Source organism: Schistocerca americana, chromosome 3 (genome assembly GCF_021461395.2).
Source record: "Schistocerca americana isolate TAMUIC-IGC-003095 chromosome 3, iqSchAmer2.1, whole genome shotgun sequence".
Lineage (NCBI taxonomy): Eukaryota > Metazoa > Arthropoda > Insecta > Orthoptera > Acrididae > Schistocerca > Schistocerca americana.
In genome coordinates this window covers 150,453,474-150,474,605 of record NC_060121.1, presented here as the reverse complement: position 1 = coordinate 150,474,605, position 21,132 = coordinate 150,453,474, and the positions used below count along the sequence as shown (strand labels likewise).

General features: G+C 39.7%; 1 protein-coding gene across 1 annotated transcript in view; it reads right to left on the bottom strand.

The window, feature by feature from the left end:
- Nucleotides 1–21,132, bottom strand: part of LOC124605103 (hemocytin) — a 569,639-nt gene that overhangs the window by 392,498 nt on the left and 156,009 nt on the right. Inside the window, exons 16-18 of the mRNA XM_047136554.1 lie at nt 16,318–16,513; nt 9,877–10,072; nt 3,102–3,190 (exon numbers count right to left, since the gene is read on the bottom strand). Of these exons, the coding sequence (XP_046992510.1) occupies nt 3,102–3,190; nt 9,877–10,072; nt 16,318–16,513 (481 nt within the window). The remainder of the gene's footprint in view (nt 1–3,101; nt 3,191–9,876; nt 10,073–16,317; nt 16,514–21,132) is intronic.

The window sequence follows — 21,132 nt, the reverse complement described above, 5'->3', positions numbered from 1 at the left end:
CATTTCATTCCAAGTTAGATCATCAATTTCCCCACTATTATAATCGTCTGCTGCCTTAGACTCTCCAACGCTGTTAGTTACCCGCTTGGCGGCATTCAACAGATCTTCAAAGTACTCCTTCCAAATCTTTTTGAGCTCATGCATTTCCTCCACAACTCTTCCATTATTATCCATGATCCTCAGGCACTCGCTTCTGTCGTTCCTCTTATTTCTTACCATGGTGTAAAGTACTTTTTTGTTCCCTTCACTGTCCTCTTCTAACATTCTTGTCCATTTTTCCATCCACTTCTTCTTCTCCGCCCTTACTATGGTCTGTGCCACTTTCTTTCATGCAACACAAAGAGAGAATAACTACCACAGCTGCCACAATGTTCTTACACACACGTATCTACGCCTGCAGATGTTTCTGTGCGGACAATATTTGGTGCGGTTAAACAATAACTGTACACTTCAATCCAATTCATCTGAATACTTGCTTTATTACGGAGATGGAAAAGGATGATTGCCTTCCCTTTCTTAATTTGTTAGTCAGGAGGAACAATGACAGGATGATTGTACAATGGCATGAGTTGTTTATAGGAAGCCAGTTCAATCTGAGTTGTATCTTCAGTCTAATGGTTGTCACCACACTGTTCAGCATCAGAGGGTACATTGTGCCTTTGTTCATAGAGCCTTTGTTCATAGAGCCCATTATTACCTCAGATGAGTTAGCCCATATTGAAGTTACCTTTCACCAACTTACCAATTGTGGATCAAATGAGTGACAGGAATAGTGATTTGGCATCTAATTCTACAACTTCCTTGCCTTATGCAGGTTGTATTCCCAATAGGAATGGTTGTATTTTGAAGAAACAAAGTTTTTTGTCAATAATCTAAGATTAGGTCCCATTTTCAGGACTGTAAACAATGATCAAGGTTTGCACAAGGCAGAGGTCTAACATATCCCATGAAGCATCTGATCTCGTGCCCCACTGCAGATTGTTAACAAAGATACAAGCATATCAAGTAGATACCCAGATATGCCTCAGAGACTTCTTAAGTAACAGAACCCAGTATATTGTGCGGAATGGTGAGTGATCATCAGAGACAAAGGTATCATCAGGAATGCCTGAGCGAAGTGTGATAGGATGCTGTCATCTTCTATATACATCAATGATATGATGGACAAGGTGAGTAATAATCTGTGGCTGTTTGCTGATGATGCTGTGGTGTGCAGGAAGGTGTCAACTATTGAGTAACTTTAGGAGGATACAAGGTGACTTAGACAAAATTCCTAGTTGGTGTGATGAACAACAGGCAGCTCTAAATGTAGAAAAATGTAGGTTAATGCAAATGAGTAGGAAGAAAAATCCTGTAATGTTCAAGTACAGCATTAGTAATATGCTGCTTGACACAGTCACATCAGTTAAATACTTAGGTGTAATGTTGCAAAGTTATATGAAATGGAGGGAACATGTAAGGATTGTAGTAGGAAAGCTGCATGGTTGACTTCGGTTAACTGAGGAAATTTTAAGAAAGTGTGGTTCACCTGTAAAGGAGTCCACACATAGAACACTGGTGTGACCCATTCTTGCATGCTGCTTGACTGTATGGGATCCACACTGGGTCAGATGAAAGGAAGAATATAGACACTCTTCCTTCCTTTGCTCTATTTGCGAGTGGAACAGGAAAGGAAACGACTAGTAGTGGTATAAGGTACCCTCCACCATGCACCATATGGTGGCTTGAAGAGTATGTGTGCACATGTAGAAGTTGTGGCACAATGTAAACTGGTCAGAAAATCAAGACCGTGGAGGAATGCTGTACAGACTATAAGCATCATACACAGTTGTAACAGCCAAGCAAATCTGTGATGCCAACAACACAATGGACTACAGCATCACAGAAAGTCTGGCATGTACTTCGAATTATTTTGATAGAGTAATTAGGGAAGCTATCGAGATTAAATTTGCAAAAGACCTGATAAATAGAAATGGATGATTTTTCTTAAATTCTACCTGAGATCCTACGCTTTCCATGGTGGTGGTGGTGGTGGTTAGTGTTTAACGTCCCGTCGACAACGAGGTCATTAGAGACGGAGCGCAAGCTCGGGTTAGGGAAGGATTGGGAAGGAAATCGGCCGCGCCCTTTCAAAGGAACCATCCCGGCATTTGCCTGAAACGATTTAGGGAAATCACGGAAAACCTAAATCAGGATGGCTGGAGACGGGATTGAACCGTCGTCCTCCCGAATGCGAGTCCAGTGTGCTAACCACTGCGCCACCTCGCTCGGTATTACGCTTTCCATGGTCAAACAACAAAGGGTATGGGTGATAGTGAAACTAGAGGTTTAGGGTGTGTATTGTCTTTCTGCATATGCCAACTTTTGTTTCCTGGTTGACGTAATTCCATCCAGCAAGGAGTTAAGTTGCCATGCACAGTGATCTTTTATTTCACTTGTGCCTTCAAAATGTCAAGGTGTCCATCTGTCAAAATATTAGTGTTTGGTCCTTAGACATTGCCTAGTTGCATACCCCATAAGTTATCTGAACATTCAATATGTTACATGCTGGGAGAAGCTCAAGTATTACAACATTAGAGTAACAGCCATGTGCACAGATGCATTTAAGTGTTCATTCTTCCCGTGCTCCACACTCAAATAGAACAGGAAGCAACCACAATACATGGTTCAATGTGAAGTACCCTTTGCAAGACCTTTCTCAGTTGTTTGCAGAGTATGGAGGCAATTGTAGATGTGGATGTAGAAGTAGAAGTATGCATTAGAAGAGACCTTTTTGAAACAGGTGTCTTTACTAGTGTGTACAAGACAAGGTTCCTTTGTGTGCAGCAGCAATTTGCAAATATTTCATACAGAAAAAGATATGTATCAGTAATGTTTTTCCAAATTTTTTTACTGCATATCAATTAAAAACTACTGAATCAACGAATGAATAAAAAATTATTACACCAGTGAAATCATTGCTAATTATGTGTCCAGTGCACACTTCACAATCAGAAGCAACTTTGTTCTTATGTATATGCTATTACAAAGATCCCATACCAGAAAATTATATTTATAGAAAGTATTTCAGATAGCAGTTCCTAATAGGCAACAATGCTTACCTTTGTTTTTCCACGAAGACTGGGGGGTGCATCTACGTAGACTCGTGTAGCTCCATCCCAAAAGACTTTCAAGCCATTTGGAAGCTTCACTATGATATGAAGAACACATTTATTACACAATCTTTCATGATTAGACTAAAGCACAAATAAATTAGCTAGTACACAATAAACAGAACTAATTACCTAAATATAGAATCACAAGATGTGAACAAGGCAGCAGTGCTCTTAATCTCTCTCCCCACACCCTCACATTGAATTATGTTGTAGCATGCACTTTACTAACACAAAAACAATGGCATGTAGGTGTGTGTGTGTGTGTGTGTGTGTGTGTGTGTGTGTGTGTGTGTGTGAGAGAGAGAGAGAGAGAGAGAGAGAGAGAGAGAGAGAGAGAGAGAGAGAATTAAGTATTGGTTAATAACAGAGAAGCTACTAGTAATCAATCATTCAAGTTTCAGAAAAGAATGCCAGTGACACAAGAAGTCTGATGACATAAATATTAATTAACAATGTAATATCAAAGCTTCAGTACTAAGGATACAAACAAATTAAGTTCAGTAAGTGCAAATAATAAAGTGAGTGAACACATGAGAAGTTTTGAAAAAGAAAAGAAATAAATAAAGACTGAAGAATAAGAAAAAAGATTATACAGTAAGCTGGAAAATTTAATAGTGGAAAATGAAAGAATTTGGAAAATACTGGGGAGGGGGGCGGGGTTGCAAGAAAAAAGGACAGCTTAAGGTAAGAGATGAACAAAAAAGAAAAGTGAAAGCAGCCATGAAAGATATGTGATGAGTGGAATAGCATGAAATATGGTACAAGAACATCAAGTATGGGAGATAGTCAGACTATTCTTGGTGATACAACAACATGTACTGCCATAAAAGTACCTATTCAATAAAAGTCAGCAAGCTGACATTGAAAGGAAGTGTCCAATGGGAAGAATAACACTGTCAGTGTCATTTTCATTTAACTTACATCACCAAATGATACAGAGGAGCACATGCTGCTTCTCTATGCACACTATATGGAATGAGAAAGACGTATCATATAAAACTTCAAAACACAAAATTAACAGCCTCAAGGGAAGCTAGCAGATTGAGAACTTAAAAGAATATCTTATCTCATGGTAGCATGTTTGCACCATGTTCTTCACTATTTATGATAATATCCATCCAAACAAAACAAAACAAAACAAAACAAAACCAAATGCTTCAATTTTTCAAATGATACAGCAGTCCTTGCATAAGTCTAAAGCTTCAAAAGGATAAGAAAAGAACTACAAAAGACCGCCCCCCCCTCCCAATAAAAAAGCCTACACTAAAATGTAGTGAAGATAAAAGTCAGAAAATCGTCAAGAAGATGCAACCCATTAGTTAAATGTGACACAGTGAGACAAATCACTACATCACTGCTAAACATCCAAATAATTAAAACTGGCAATGGACTACGCTTTTATGCAAAAATGAAGCAAACTCCATGAAAATGTAATAATGTATTAAGTTACAACACATGTTAACTATCAAGTTTTTTATATGCTGCAAGTACCACATCCAGACGCAATCTCAGGCCTCCCTATTGACAAAGGATGCAGTTGTTGGCTGAATTCACTGATCATACTGAACATGAGCAGCACAGTGAAATTAACAAGATATCTGTTATTAATTATGATAAAAAAGAACAGTGAGGTAGAGCTGTTTGCTTATGATGGGATCTGTAGGTTTCTGTTTTGACTGTATGTCAGCTAGAGTATGTCACAGGGGATTATAAGTTCTAACTGATACAGATAATGCTGAATCAGGTATTAGATATATAACATAACAATGAAGTTGTTAAATGATGCACCTAATTTAGTCTAGAAAATTCAGTAAAAATACTGAATACTAAATGTAAGTTGGTCTTTTCAAGCTACCTGTTAATAAGCAAAGGAAAGTAGTTTCCTCAGTTCCATTTGGGCAACAACAAAAATTATTTGTATATTGAAGAGAGCAGATAACATTTCTAAGGAAGTTCATTAATGTCATACAAGAAAGCTTTTCATATTTATTCATAAGATTTTAAAACGTTTGCTTTATAATTAGTGACCATCCTACAAGAATCAAATTTCATTTGTATCACAATTTGTATAACCTGTGTTTTGTCACAGTTTATTGGCAATCTTTCTATTTACTAGTTACAAACAGAACCACTGGTGAACTTTTCCCTTAATTCCATAATGATCCAACTGGAAAAGTACAGAATGGTCCACACAATCAAATACTTTAGACAAATCAGAGAAGATACCTACTGTCCTCAACTTATCATTTGGAGGTAAATGATTCCATGGAAACAACCATGGAATGTCTCATGCATTCACTATACATCAATTATACCTACTCACTGACATAGCCTCACACAGCATTTATAGATGAATTACTGCCAACATTGAAAGAACTAAGAATGAGAGTATTACCTGCATGGGGTGCTGCCTGCAGTGAGAAATGTGTAGTTCAGAAAAAGCTTTCTGTATATTACTGTAGCTACAGAAAGTAAGTGATTAGAGTGAAACTATCAAATGGAGCAGTAAAACCAATAGTTCAAATGACATCCCAACTAGAAATCTTTTGGCAGTCTTCCTTTTTTGCTAAGCCATACACAGAACAGAATCAGAGAGGTACTTTGCAAGAGAAACAAACAAACCAGGGGATCTTACAACATAATGTGAACGGACTGTGTGACACTGGTGTCACATATGACCTTCTAATTATCTATGCTAATTTCAGCACCATCCAAGAAAGAATACATTTTAACAGCCAGTTGTATAGTCACTGAAGCTCCAACATTTTGGGAAAATATTATCTGACTGTCCGGCTAAAATTTGAAATAAATAAATAATCACTTAATGTAGTCAAGGCCTGAGGGTTTCCAAGTTGTATTCTTTACTGTCTTGCAAACCTTAGTAAGCATTCCATCACAGTTAATCAGTCATTAGAATTCACCAGATCTTGGCTGCCATTAGCGAGACATACACTAATTCTTACATAAGAATTATTAAGAATTAGCTGAAAACTGCTCCCACAGGAGCACAAAAAAGATGAATATGCTCCTCATTGAAAGATTCTGACAGGAAAGTGGGGTATCACCAGCCTCAATCCTTATTCCTCCTACCCCACCACAAATTTTGCCATGCAAACATACACTCCTGGAAATTGAAATAAGAACACCATGAATTCATTGTCCCAGGAAGGGGAAACTTTATTGACACATTCCTGGGATCAGATACATCACATGATCACACTGACAGAACCACAGGCACATAGACACAGGCAACAGAGCATGCACAATGTCCGCACTAGTACAGTGTATATCCACCTTTCGCAGCAATGCAGGCTGCTATTCTCCCATGGAGACGATCGTAGAGATGCTGGATGTAGTCCTGTGGAACGGCTTGCCATGCCATTTCTACCTGGTGCCTCAGTTGGAACAGCGTTCGTGCTGGACGTGCAGACCGCGTGAGACGACGCTTCATCCAGTCCCAAACATGCTCAATGGAGGACAGATCCGGAGATCTTGCTGGCCAGGGTAGTTGACTTACACCTTCTAGAGCACGTTGGGTGGCACGGGATACATGCGGACGTGCATTGTCCTGTTGGAACAGCAAGTTCCCTTGCCGGTCTAGGAATGGTAGAACGATGGGTTCGATGACGGTTTGGATGTACCGTGCACTATTCAGTGTCCCCTCGACAATCACCAGTGGTGTACGGCCAGTGTAGGAGATCGCTCCCCACACCATGATGCCGGGTGTTGGCCCTGTGTGCCTCGGTCGTATGCAGTCCTGATTGTGGCGCTCACCTGCACGGCGCCAAACACGCATACGACCATCATTGGCACCAAGGCAGAAGCGACTCTCATTGTTGAAGACGACACGTCTCCATTCGTCCCTCCATTCACGCCTGTCGCGACACCCCTGGAGGCGGGCTGCACGATGTTGGAGCGTGAGCGGAAGATGGCCTAACGGTGTGCGGGACTGTAGCCCAGCTTCATGGAGACGGTTGCGAATGGTCCTCGCCGATACCCCAGGAGCAACAGTGTCCCTAATTTGCTGGGAAGTGGCGGTGCGGTCCCCTACGGCACTGCGTAGGATCCTACGGTCTTGGCGTGCATCCGTGCGTCGCTGCGGTCCGGTCCCAGGTCGACGGGCACGTGCACCTTCCGCCGACCACTGGCGACAACATCGATGTACTGTGGAGACCTCATGCCCCACGTGTTGAGCAATTCGGCGGTACGTCCACCCGGCCTCCCGCATGCCCACTATACGCCCTCGCTCAAAGTCCGTCAACTGCACATACGGTTCACGTCCACACTGTCGCGGCATGCTACCAGTGTTAAAGACTGCGATGGAGCTCCGTATGCCACGGCAAACTGGCTGACACTGACGGCGGCGGTGCACAAATGCTGCGCAGCTAGCGCCATTCGACGGCCAACACCGCGGTTCCTGGTGTGTTCGCTGTGCCGTGCGTGTGATCATTGCTTGTACAGCCCTCTCGCAGTGTCCGGAGCAAGTATGGTGGGTCTGACACACCGGTGTCAATGTGTTCTTTTTTCCATTTCCAGGAGTGTATTTGCGCTCTTTTAACACAGAACATTCTAAATCCTATTTGAGACCTAAACCTATGTATGGTCCCCCTTATCTTTCTTTTTCATTTACCACTGTCTTTTGTTTCCACTGCTACAATCTCCACCCATAACTATTTCTCTTTTATTACCACTGTCTCTCACTATCTTCTCTCTCTTTGGCTCCCACTGTCTATCATTCCTTTCACTGTCATTCTCTCTCCCACTATCACTGTCTCCTCTCTCTTTCACTCCCACTGGCACCATCTCCTCTCTCTTTCACTGTCAGTCACTGTCTCTCATTCAACACAAAAAATGGCAAATATGTTTGCAGGCAAAAATTTTTGGTGAGGAAGGAGGAATGAAGATTGAGGAAACTACATCCTGACTTCTCAGTTGGAGTCTTTTAAGGAGGAGCATATTCACTTTTTTTGTGATCTGACAGGAGCATGTTTCAGCTGGCTCCCTTCTTATCCCTATTACTGCTGGGTGTGCTGCTTATATAAAATGAATTCTGTAGGTCAATAAAGTTTTTGATAATTTGTTTATATACTTTGACACAACAAATATACTTTGACACAACAAATAAATAGGGATAATATAAGGTTAATACAAAATTGTCTTCCATCCAATACAATTTCACTTTAGACTACCTTATATAAAAATGCACAACATTTTTAGGCTAAACCTACAGTATTCCAAGAATCAGTGTTTAATTTGCAAGTAAAATGAATTTTGTATGACAAAATAGTTTTTTGTAAAGTGCTTAACCTGCCAGGTGGCACCATTGAACAATTTCCAGGTCACAACAGCCTGTATAGGTAAGAAGTGCCCATTATACAGAGACAGAACATCAAAGTTTTATTGGTGAAAAATAGTGATTAAAAACACAGTTTGAGGAATGCAGAACCCTTGTGATTACTCCAAAACTCTTGTCATGTGTTCACTACATCACTTAGAACTATGTTTATGCCTTAGACCAGATATTACGTGCATAAAAGCAGTAACTCTGAAGATCTGGATCTTGATAATGGATAATGATATCAAAAGAAATTTTTTCCTGTGAACACCATCTTAAGAACATACAGTAAAAATTTCAATGATTTTCCATGAATAGAAATCGTAGTGGTGGACATCCCCACAATTTGATACCTAAAAATCATAGTTTTTCAGGGTTTTCTCAGGACTGTCCCTGAACAAATCGTGCTTTTATAAGCCATCTTAAGCCCACCCTAGACCACACCTAATGCAAAATAACCCACTGGTTTACTCAGTTTGCCTGGGCTGGAGGAAATGTTTACTATTGAAATTTTGGCCCTGTCCTTCCTTCCGATAGGTATACTAAAGGGCCATAGGTCACGGGCTATCCAAAACACTTGATCCATTATTTTTGTGATCAACAGCACCCAAAATACGACGGTTTGAAAAATCTCATCTTTGTACACGGCTTTTTGGAACATTGGTGCCATGCACCATCAATCATGGATCAATTCCTTCTATTCTGTTGCCATTATTTCCCTCTCCAATCACATCCCCAGTTTCAATCTTCCTCTCCAATCATTTCATGTAACATTTAAGGCCTAATATAACATCTCTTTGAGCTCTAAAACTGATGCATTTAGGATTTAACCCAGTTCTTTGATAGCTAAACATTCCCATTTTAGCATCATATCACGCCTGACAGGGTTGGAAATTTTTCCATTCAGTTTCATGGAGTTGATTAATTATTTTTTAATCAAATATGTTTGTGCTTATTATGAGATGACATCTTTGGTGAAACATTCACATTAATTCATCATGAATGGAGGCTGAAGGAGAATGAGCAAAGACATGTATCACTTGAATCCCATACTTGATGTAATTAAAGTATGTCTATCTAGTTGTAATAGAAGTATTTGAACATATTAGTAATTAGTGTATCAAAAAATATAACTCATTGATAAAAGTTGTGAATACGGAAATAAACTACAAAATATAGTACACCATATCACGGATTTATTAATTTTCTAGTGTTTTTTGAATGTCTCTCCACTCTTCAGTGTCAAAATTTTGTCTGTGGTTTATGTTTGGAGTAGACTTAGATAGTTCATATATTTTGTTTTAGGACTCACAGTTAATATGTAATTTGCATTGTGTTTGTGACATATTGTCCTATATGACAGTATTAAAGTATTAACTTTCTTACCCACAACAAACATTGATGAAGCTTCATGAATGTATACACCAGACACATTGACAGGAAGCTCATCTGGCACACGGCCATCCACTAGCACCTCTCGGTTCTGTAGTAGCTTCACTTCAATAACGTCATCAATTCGGACTGTCACTGCTTTGTTGCAAGATGGCATTTCCCCTGCCACAGATGCTGGGAAATTCATGGCCTGCATAATTAAATACATGATATTCAATAACTTGATTGGAATTTAGTAACATAAGACTCTTCACAAAAGATGTTCTATTAAAACCATTAGAATATTTTAGAATCACCATGTCATACAGAATAAAAATAGACAACAATCTCTTTTTGTCACTGAAAGACACTCAGTACCATTATTCACAGCATTACCAGATAGTGCACTTTTCTTGTTATTCTTTCTTTAGTTATATTTATAGGGGGAAATATACAGTTATTTACAGGGTGCATATATGGACAGGAAAAAAAAAATTCCATATTTTTCCAGAATTTCCTGGTTAAAAATACACTTTTTCATGGGTGAAAGTACACTTCTTCCGTGGTGAAAATACACTCTAAACCCTTGGTGGAAGTATTTTTTTCCAAGTCAAGAGAGAATATACATTCCATCGGAGCTGTAAAACTTATCAATCCTTTGACTGGTGAAGGTTTTACACATTGATATACAACTTCCCGACACCTTAGGAAACAAAACATTGTGTTTTGGAAAAATCTTTAATGTTTGGCAACTCCTAATTTTTGCTGTTTTTTCTGAGGGTGTGGTGAAGCAGGAGTCTACAAGCACAGCTTGAATTGCAGCAGCTGAATATTTCTGACAAGCACAATTATAAATTTAACTACTGTGCACCGAACATTTCGTGGGTTACGTGGCTGACTACGTGTTCTATTGAGCACTTCGTCTTTTCCATAGAAAAGCCAATCAAGGGTATTTTTTTGAAGGATAATTGTATTTTTTTGCCATCATAATTGCATAATTTGTAATCTATGAAATAATTAAAATAAATCTGAAAAGCTAACCTAGAAACTTGGCCTTTTTAGTGTGTGTAACCCTTTAAGATATATCAGACACAAATGTGCCAGTAAAATTTTAGATAATGGCTCAAATGGTTGGTCTTCTGGGCTCAAAATTTTTCAAAGTGGCTGGTCCACAGTGATAAGTTCTGAATGAGAGTCTATTGCTCCATGGTTTACAAAATTCACTGCACATTCTCACATGCAACACAATACATAGTGCATAAAACAAAATGTATTTTGACAGTAACACTTCTCAGACCACCATTTGCAATATGTTACCGTGACCTGTTAGAAGTGTAAACAGTTGTGACGTCACGCACATTGAAACGAGGCCCAAGAGAAAGACACAGTGAAAGCAGTCTGTTCTTACAAAGTATTGCATAGTCTTTGACACATTTTGGTGTTGCAGACACTTGTGTATGCACTGTATTGTAAATAGTGCATTTTCTTTGCAACTAAAGTTTTATTTTGGTGTTATTCTCTTGTTTATGTTTTACTGCTGCAGTATTATTCTGGAGTAGTAGAGTAAAGTAAAATTCATTGTTAGAGTATCAGTTATTACATCTACATCCACATCCATACTCTGCAAACCACTGTAAGGCGTGTGGCGGAGGATACATCCCATTGTACCAGTTGTCAGGGCTTCTTCCTTTTCCATTCATGTATGGAGTGTGGGAAGAACGACTGCTTGAATGCCTGTGTGCATGCAGTAATTATTCTAATCTTATCCTCATGGTCCCTATGTGAGCAATTAACAGTCAATATTAACAGTCAAAATTACAAAAATTAAATTGAAAAGCAAAACAACAAAAAATACCCAGAATTCCAAAAAATTCCCAGATGTTTCCTGAATGAAAAAATTCCTGGAATTTTTCCAGTTGTCCTGCGACATATATACCCTGTATCTAGAACTTATACTGTTGAATACAGATGTGGTACACAGTTTGACACCAAGGAATATCACCAGAAATGAATTTTCTGAAAAGGGCACTAAAAATTATTGTGCTCATGATTCTATTTTATCTGTTTTAAGGCAAATCTATTTTGGAACTATACACTCCCACCTGAAATATGGTATTGAGATTTGGGGTGGGGCTCCAACGGTATATATGGAGCCCAGAAAGAGCAATTAGCATAATAGCTAATATTAGTAAGCATCAGTCCTGTAGAGAATATTTCATTAAGTATAACATACTAACAGTGTATTCATTGTTCACAGAACTACACTGTTTGTAAAGGAAAATATGGAAGATAATGTAATCAATAGTGAAATCCACAATTATAATACAAGAAAATGAGAGGATTGCCACATAAAATTTAATAACAAAAGAGCAACAGATCATAGCCCATTTTCTGTTGGGAGACATTGTTATAACAGATTGTCAAATAATATAAAATTGTTAAAAGGAAACAAATTTAAGACAAAATTAAAGCAACTGTTAATTGATAAATGTTTGTGCTCCATCAAGGATTTTTAATGTTATTGTATATAATTTACCTTTACTTCTAAACTTTTTTTTAATGTTCTTGTGTTTGTAAACTGACTATGTCCATGACTGTTAAGTTATTATGGACAAATAAACCATTTATTTATTATTTAGTTCAAGTGTCTCCTTTGACAAACTGCTCCCACAACAATTGTCATAACTCTGATAGGATACCATCTACCATAAAAAAATCTTCTTAAGTGCAATAATTTCTTTCATAAACTGCTGCACCTACACTCAGCACTTCTCAGTGGCACATATTCCTAGAAACCCTATGCATCAAGCATGTAGAACTGGACCTATAAAATATGTTAAATGTTACCTCCAATCATAGAGCATTATATGTGTAACATGAAATATTTGAATATATAATACCCATGACTAAATTCCTTAGCAATGCAAAATAAGAATAATGATTCTCATTGTTTTCACAAAATACAAATCCTTATGTATAATTCTATGTTTTGTCAACATGAGATATCCAGCTATAAATATAATTCATGATCTTAAATAGATTGTGATAAATCCAGTCACAGCATTATCCCTGAGTGACTGTATGCCTATGAAGCAAACCTGAGTTAAACTGAAAACCAAAGACAGAAATTTCAAATAAATAATCAGTTTACAGGTTTTCTCTGTTGCATCTATGCAAATGTTTGCATGCATTCATCTTTGAAAATGTTTCACACATTCATCTTGTTCCTATAATGAGCTAAGAGCTATACCGAGTATCTCAATCTTGGATACTTGCAAAAAGCAATTAATGCAGCAGATTGTTTTATTATTATGATTATTATTTCTTATTATTTCTTTTTCTCCTATAATGGATGCCTTCCTTCACTGGGCATTATGTGCCAAGTGAGTCAAAATTGTTAGCTGTCATGGGGGAAGTTGCACATTTCCTAACAGCACTCTCTCTTCTGGTAAGCATCTTAAACGGGATAATTTTCACCTGCAATGTATGTCACACACACAGTCTAACTGTAAATCAATCGATTGAAGCCTTTACTGGTGTCTCCAAAACTATTCTCATCAAAGTAAATATGAAGTTACCAGTGACCCCAAATCTGTCTCTGCACAAATGTTTAGTGGGACAGAAAAAATATAAATAATTTTGTGACTCAAAAAATTTCACCTGATAAATTACCTACATTTTCGAGTCAGTCATTTTTTGGTGAAGAAACTGTATAGGAACTTTGATTTTGACTTAACTGTTAATTGTAGCACTTTCTTTACAAATGTTCATCACTTGTATTGATCAAACTGATACTGAACCTGGTGATTCAAAAATGAAACCTAAAATTCTATTTCAGAATTTTTTCACTGACAAAAGGTATCCCACAGTTTCTTGCTTTATCACATAGATATAAAGCTAGGTGTAAGAGAGGTACACTGAAGTGACAAAAATCATTGGATACTTCCTAATATCATGTTTGACCTCCTTTTGCCTGGCATAGAGAAGGAACTCAACATCACAAGAACTCAACAAGCTGTTGAAAGCCTGCTCCAGAATTATTGGGCCACAGTGCCTCTGTAGCCATCCACAACTGTGGAAGCATTGAGGTGCAAAATGTTGTGCACAAACTGACCTCTCAATTACATACCATAAATGTTCAATGGGATTCACACCAGGTAGTCTATGTGTGTGGTGTCAGCGCCAGACACCACACTTGCTAGGTGGTAGCTTTAAATCGGCCGCGGTCCATTAGTACATGTCGGACCCGCGTGTCGCCACTGTGTGATCGTAGGCCGAGCGCCACCACAAGGCAGGTCTCGAGAGACTGACGAGCACTCGCCCCAGTTGTACGGACGACGTAGCTAGCGACTATACTGACGAAGCCTCGCTCCTTTGCCGAGCCGATGGTTAGAATAGCCTTCAGCTAAGTCAATGGCTACGACCTAGCAAGGTGCCATTAGTAACATTGCATGTATCTAAAGAGTCTCACTTGTATCGCCACAATCTCCAGATGTACCAAAAGGATGGATTAAAGTTAAGTATTCCAGAAGCTACGTACTTTTCTTTATAGCATTCATTACGTATCCTGTTTCAGACCTCTCGCCATCCAGCTTTAGCTTAGCGCGTGCCTTTCGGCTTCCTCTCATTGTGTCTAGGCTGTCTTGTCTAGACACAACAATGTGGCCATATCATTCACCTGAACTATCCAGAATGTTCTTCAAACCAGTTGTGAACAACTGTGGCCCAATGACATGACACTGTTGTCTGGGAACATGAAGTACATGAAAGGCTGCAAGTGGTCGCCAAGTAGCCAATGTAACCATTTCCAGTCAATGATTAGTTCCGTTGGACCAGAAAGGTTCGTCCATTCCTTGTAAACAAAGTACACACTATTAAGGAGCCACCACTAGCTTGCACAGTGCCCTGTTGACAGCTTAGTTCCATGGCTTCATGAGGTCTGTACCACAATCGAACTGTACCATTAGCTCTTGTCAACTGAAATCAGGGCCTATCTGACCAGGTAGCAATTTTCCAGTCATCTAAGGTCCAACCAATGTGGCCACGAGCCCAGGAGAGGTGCTGCAAGTGATGTGCTGTTAGAAAAGGCACTTGAGTTGGTCATCTGCTTGCCACAGCCCATTAACACCAAATTTTGCTGCACTGTATTAACAGATACATCCCTCGTATGTCCCACATTGATTTCTGCGATTATTTCATGCAGTTTTGCTTTTCTGTTAGCACTGACAACTTTACATAGACACTATTGATCTCAGTCCTACGTGAAGGTTGTCAGACATTATGTTGTCAGTGGTGAGAGGCAGTGCTCGAAATTTGGCACTTTTGGCACATGCCTGACATGATGGATCTCAGAATATTCAATTCCATACGCTTTCTGAAATGGAATGTCCCATATGTTTAGCTCCAACTACCACATCTGTTAATTCCAGTCGTGGCGCCATAATAACGTCCGAAACCTTTTCACATGAATCACCTGAGTAGCTCCGGCAATGCAGTGCCCTTTTATACCTTGTGTACGCAATACCACCACCATCGGTGTATGAACATAGTGCTGTCCCATGACTTTTATCACCTCAGTTTGTGTATCTATAGAATTGACAAACAACTAAAATCTAAGGGAAAAAGACAAGATGTGAGGCCATGGTAGATTTCTTATTAAATATTACACTGACTGTGTACTAGACGTGCACCATTTCAAGTTACTGTTTCATAAGATACATCTGACTAATCAATTTGATAGACATCTATAAGACATCTGTTTATGTATGAGATTATGTGAAGCATTTTTTACCAGATAGAACAACTGTAGTTTATTTTAGCAATTACACTGTGCAGTACTTATTCACAGAGAATATATAAAATGAATAAAAATGCATGAAGCAACAAATACAACACAAGATGGATCATGAGGCAGAAAAACAAAACACTGAAGCAGATCAGGCATTAAAGTGAAAAGTGCAGTTACAGGGCAGAAAAATGACAAAGAAGGATGGCTCTCCGTTAAGCCATTTCCTTGTGTAGAAAGGGCACAGATGAGATTTCTGAAAGAAGCAGTTAGTTACACATTACTTGATAATAAGGTAAATGAAGTTAAACATATTTAATCCAAATGAAGGAACAGTGAAATAAAAGAAATATGGCAAAAGCATATAACAAAGACACAAAAAACTGCAACACCAAACTCATTGTTGAACTATAACAAAAAACAAAAGAGACTGGTAAACCAAAGAAAAGATGGAAACAAAAAAAAATACTTGAGGGTGGAACAAAGAAGACAGAGTTTAATGATTGGTGATAATGATGATTAATTAAAAAAAACTGTGAGAATTGTCTGTGTTTTCATACCATATGAAAGGAAAAATTTTACAGTTAAGTAGCAGTGACATAGACTTTAACAGATATAAGGTATGATGTGTTTCATATGCATATACAGCATTAAATGTAATTGATTCTAACCTCAGAAATGGATCCTGCACATGCAACATTCTCTGTCTCAATACTAAAATCAGCTCCCTTCACAAGATGGTATGAACATTTTCCCATAAAGTCATAACGACGACCATCAAATGTCACATAATGTGGGTCGCCTACAGATGCACACCGAGCAGAGCAATGTGTCTGTGTGCACACCCACTGACCAGCTACACAGGTGCTGAAACATGAAGAGGTCAATTATTCAAAATGTTTTTGTACTTATTTAAATAAAATAACAAACACCTAAAACAGTCAAAGCACTAAGTACTGGAAACATCACCATTAACTGGAACTATAAATAAGTTTACGTTCATTTTCGACTCACATCTCAAGTTATTTAGAAAATAATTTAACACATTAAAACATGTACCCATATCCACAGAGATGTTGAGGATATGACCATAAATATTTTCAGAGATAGCAAAAGTAAAACTGCATGCTGGCTGAGAAACCCTAAATGGAGATGTCTCCTTACCTCTTGCCTTGATGTACGAATGCTGAGACTTAAGTGAAACTATTTTATATACATGACTGCGATGAGGTGTAGCAAATAATATTGAATTTGGATGGTTTACGACAGTGAGAGAAGTGAGAGGGTGAAATGTAGTGCCAGTAGATAACCTACTGTCTCTAAACAGCACTAAGAGAGTTGCTGAACTGCCTGTATTGTAGAACATACAAGGGAGAAAATGAAGCAGGGCAATTACTATAAGAAAATAAATGACTCACTATAAAAGAACTATGAAAATTGGTCACAAACTGATATTCAGACAGGCATTACCAGCAAATGCAAAATCGTAAACTTTGACGGCCAATGGATGAATATGTGACACTGCAGAGCAATTTCATCACGCAGCTGACAAGGAAAGTACACAGGAAACCTGTTGATACTAGAGCATAAAAGGGTCGACAAATATCATTCTGTGTACTCTGTTGGACAGTCAGTATGCCTTGCAGACAGGCATGTGAACAACAAACACAGTTGTCAGCATTTAAAAAAAGTACATGCTGTTGGGTTCAGACAAGCCAGTTGGAGTAACTGGCAAATCACTCAACATCTGAATAGGAATGATGCCACTATTCAACAATGTTGGCAGGAATGAGTGAATTATGGCCAAACATAGCATCAAGATGGAACTGGTCAACCTGAATAAAATGGCAGAACATGAGGACCACGCAGCTGTTGGAGAGGCTCTCAGAGCCCCAGATGCTCATTATCATCAATCCGACATACAACTGGAGCTACTATTAACAGGTGCCTCACTGAAAGGGAGCTGAGCTCAAGTACCCCTACACACACTTCTATTGACCTGCGTACACTAACAAGTTTGTTTTCAATTGTGTCAGGCACATTTGGCCTCAGATCTAACTCACTGGAGTAGAAGTATCATCAGTGATGAGCCCCGCTTCAAACTGAGTCTTGATGATGAACCAAGAAGTGTCTGGATATGCCCTGGACAGTGGTGGGATACCAACATGACTGTTGTCCACCATATGGCCTAACAACAAGGAGTAATGATCTGGGGTACCATTTAATTTCATACCACGAGCCATTTGGCTGCCCTCCATAGCACCATAACAATACAATGGTACATGATCAATAGTCTATGGCCCATTTTGTTGCCCTTCAGGGCAAGTCATCCCAGACTTACATTTAAGAAAGATAGTGCCTCCCTGTGCATGGTGAGTGTTTCTACTGCTTGTGTTCGCACTTGCTAAGCCAGGTGTCGGCCAGCAAGGTTGCCGGATCTCATCCCAATTGAGAACATTTAGAACTTTTTGTGCAGGACCCTCCAACCAGTTTGATATTTTGACGATTTAACATGACAATTAGGCAAAATTTTGTGCGATATCCCTATGGAGGACTTCCAACAACTCTGTGAACCAATGCAAAGCTGAATAACTGCTTGTATAACAGACAGAAGTGGACCAACATGTTACTGACTTGCTCAATTTGTGAAGCTCTTTCTCTTGAGTAAATCATCCAATTTTTCTGAAATGTAATTATTTGTTTGTCTGCTCATGTACATCACATCTACTGGTTTCCATCCCATTCAGATAATTCCTTCATGGTGGTACATTTTTTTTTTTTTTTAGAGTAATTATATCAAGACTCAAATATGACACAAAATTCAAAAAACCAAACAGTGAACTACATGATGCAAGCTATTTTAAAAAAAGAGAGAGGGACAAAGGAGAAAGAAAAAACAGGGTAACAGAAGAGCATGCAATGCCAACTGGCTGCTGTTTCATTCTCTGCCATATGGTGTTATTTGGATGCAGCATGGAAGGGCACAAGAGTCAGCACACCACTCTCCTGGGTTTGTCAGTTTTCCCAACCTTGGAGCTGCTACTTCTCGTTCATGTGGCTCCTCAGTTGCTGTCATGAGACAGAGTGCACCCTATTCCAGTTCTCCCACCAAGGACAGATCCCTGGTAGCACTGGGAACTGAAGTCAGGTGCTCTACTGGGCAATCAGACATGTTGCCCACTCAGTGACAGAAGCTGACATAATTGTTCTCTGCACCATGAATATTTTGTTGTTCTAAGGATAACTGCCTTGATTAATATGATACTGAAAAATCTGTAGTGGAATGTAGACAATTGGTTGAGTAATGGCAACCACTTACCATACAATGGATACTTTGAGCATTGAATAACCATATGCAAGGGCAAGATGGTAATTTCTTGGTCTGAAGACTTGACCATCAGATAAGAAAGGTGTTACTTTTAACACTGTCATTTTAAGCCTATGCACTTGTCCAACATTTTCCCAGTGAATAGATTCTGTCCTTATTCAAAATGGTATACAAAATATCAATCTACAGTTACCATTACCACTTGATAGGAATCATAAATTCCTTAGCAGGTGAAAGTCAGAGGCTGTTAACCCCTTAACATAAAATCCCGAATTATCTTGTTCTATTATTTTGACAGAAACTTAAAATCCCAGGTATGCTCGGATACTTAAAAAGGGACCTTCGAAAAAGTACAACACTAGAATGAGATTTTCACTCTGCAGTGGAGTGTGGACTGATATGTAACTTCCTTTCAGATTAAAACTGTGTGCCGGGCCAAGACTTGAACTCAGGGACTTTTGCCTTTCATGGGCAAGGTAGGAGACAAGGTACTGGCGGAAGTAAAGCTGTGAGGGCGGGGCGTGAGTCGTGCTTGGGTAGCTCAGATGGTAGAGCACTTGCCCATGAAAGGCAAAGGTCCCGAGTTTGAGTCTCAGCCCGGCACACAGTTTTAATCTGCCAGGTAGTTTCAAATACAACACTGTTTATGTCCATTTCAGCACTAATAGTTATGTGTTTGGCCACTAGAGAGCACTAGGTTAGACGGAGAGCAGTGAAGAGGTGCAGAGGGGGCAGGGGGGCGGAGGGGAGTAGCAAAAAAGGAGAGAAATAAAAAGACTGGAAGTGGTGGTGGAGTGATGGCTGTGTAGTGCTGGAATGGGAACAGGGTAGGGGCTGAATGGGTGAGGGTAGTCACTAACAAAGGCTGAGGCTAGGAGGGTTACGAGAATGTAGGATGTATTGCAGGGAAAGTTCCCACCTGCGCAATTCAGAAAATCTGGTGTTGGTGAGAAGGATTCATATTGCACAGGCTGTGAAGCAGTCATTGAAATGAAGGATATTATGTTTGGCAATGTGTTCAGGAACAGGGTGGTCCACTTGTTTCTTGGCCACAGTTTGTCGGTGGCCATTAATGCGGACAGACAGCTTGTTGGTTGCCATGCCTACATAGAATGCAGCACAGTGGTTGCAGCTTAGCTTGTGGACCACATAACTGGTTTCACAGGTAGCCCTGCCTTTGATGGGATAGTTGAAATTAGTGACCGGACTGGTGTAGGTGGTGGTGGGAGGATGTATGGGACAGGTCTTGCATCTAGGTCTATTACAGGGGTCTGAGCCATGAGGTAAGGGATTTGGAGCAGGGGTTGTGTATGGATGGACGAATACATTGTTAGGATGGCAGAATAACACTGTGGGAGGGGTGGGAAGGATAGTGGGCAGGACATTTCTCATTCCAGGGCACAACAAGAGGTAATCGAAACCCTGGCAGAGAATCTAATTCAGTTGCTCCAGTCCTGGGTGGTACTGAGCTACGAGGGGAATGCGCCTCTGTGATGGGACGGAGGGACTTTGGGAGGTGGTGGGAGACTGGAAAGATAAGGCACGGGAGATTTGTTTTAGTACAAGGGTGGGAAGATAATTACAGTCAGTGAATGCTTCTGCACTATACAGCTGTCATTCCACCATCACACCAAGTCTTTTTACTCCTCTCCTTTTCCACTATTTCTCCCACCCCCCTCTCCCCTGCCCTCCATCTAACCTGTAGCACTTCACTGTCCGCTACCCCTCCCATACTATCCCTCACCCTCCCTGTCCAGCCTCCTCCTTACCCCAACCAGTCACTAGTCCCATCACGCACTAGTGCTGCTGCTCGCAGTGTGGTTCAGTTGCCTGTGTGTGTGTGTGTGTGTGTGTGTGTGTGTGTGTGTGTGTGTGTGTGTGCGTGTGTGAGAGAGAGAGAGAGAGAGAGAGAGAGAGAGAGAGAGAGAGAGAGAGAGAGAGAGAGAGAGAGGGGGGGGGGGAGGGGGGGGATGAGTAAAAAGTAAGGCTGTTGGAAAGCTGATCCACAATGCTTAAATCCTTGTTTATAAATCTGTACACTGGCGCAGTGACTTCAGAATATGGTGAAGGGGTCTCTCGGAATATTCCACTGTTTTACCCATTGTATTATCATTCTCCTTCTACCATATAAATTACATTATCATTAGAAACACAACAT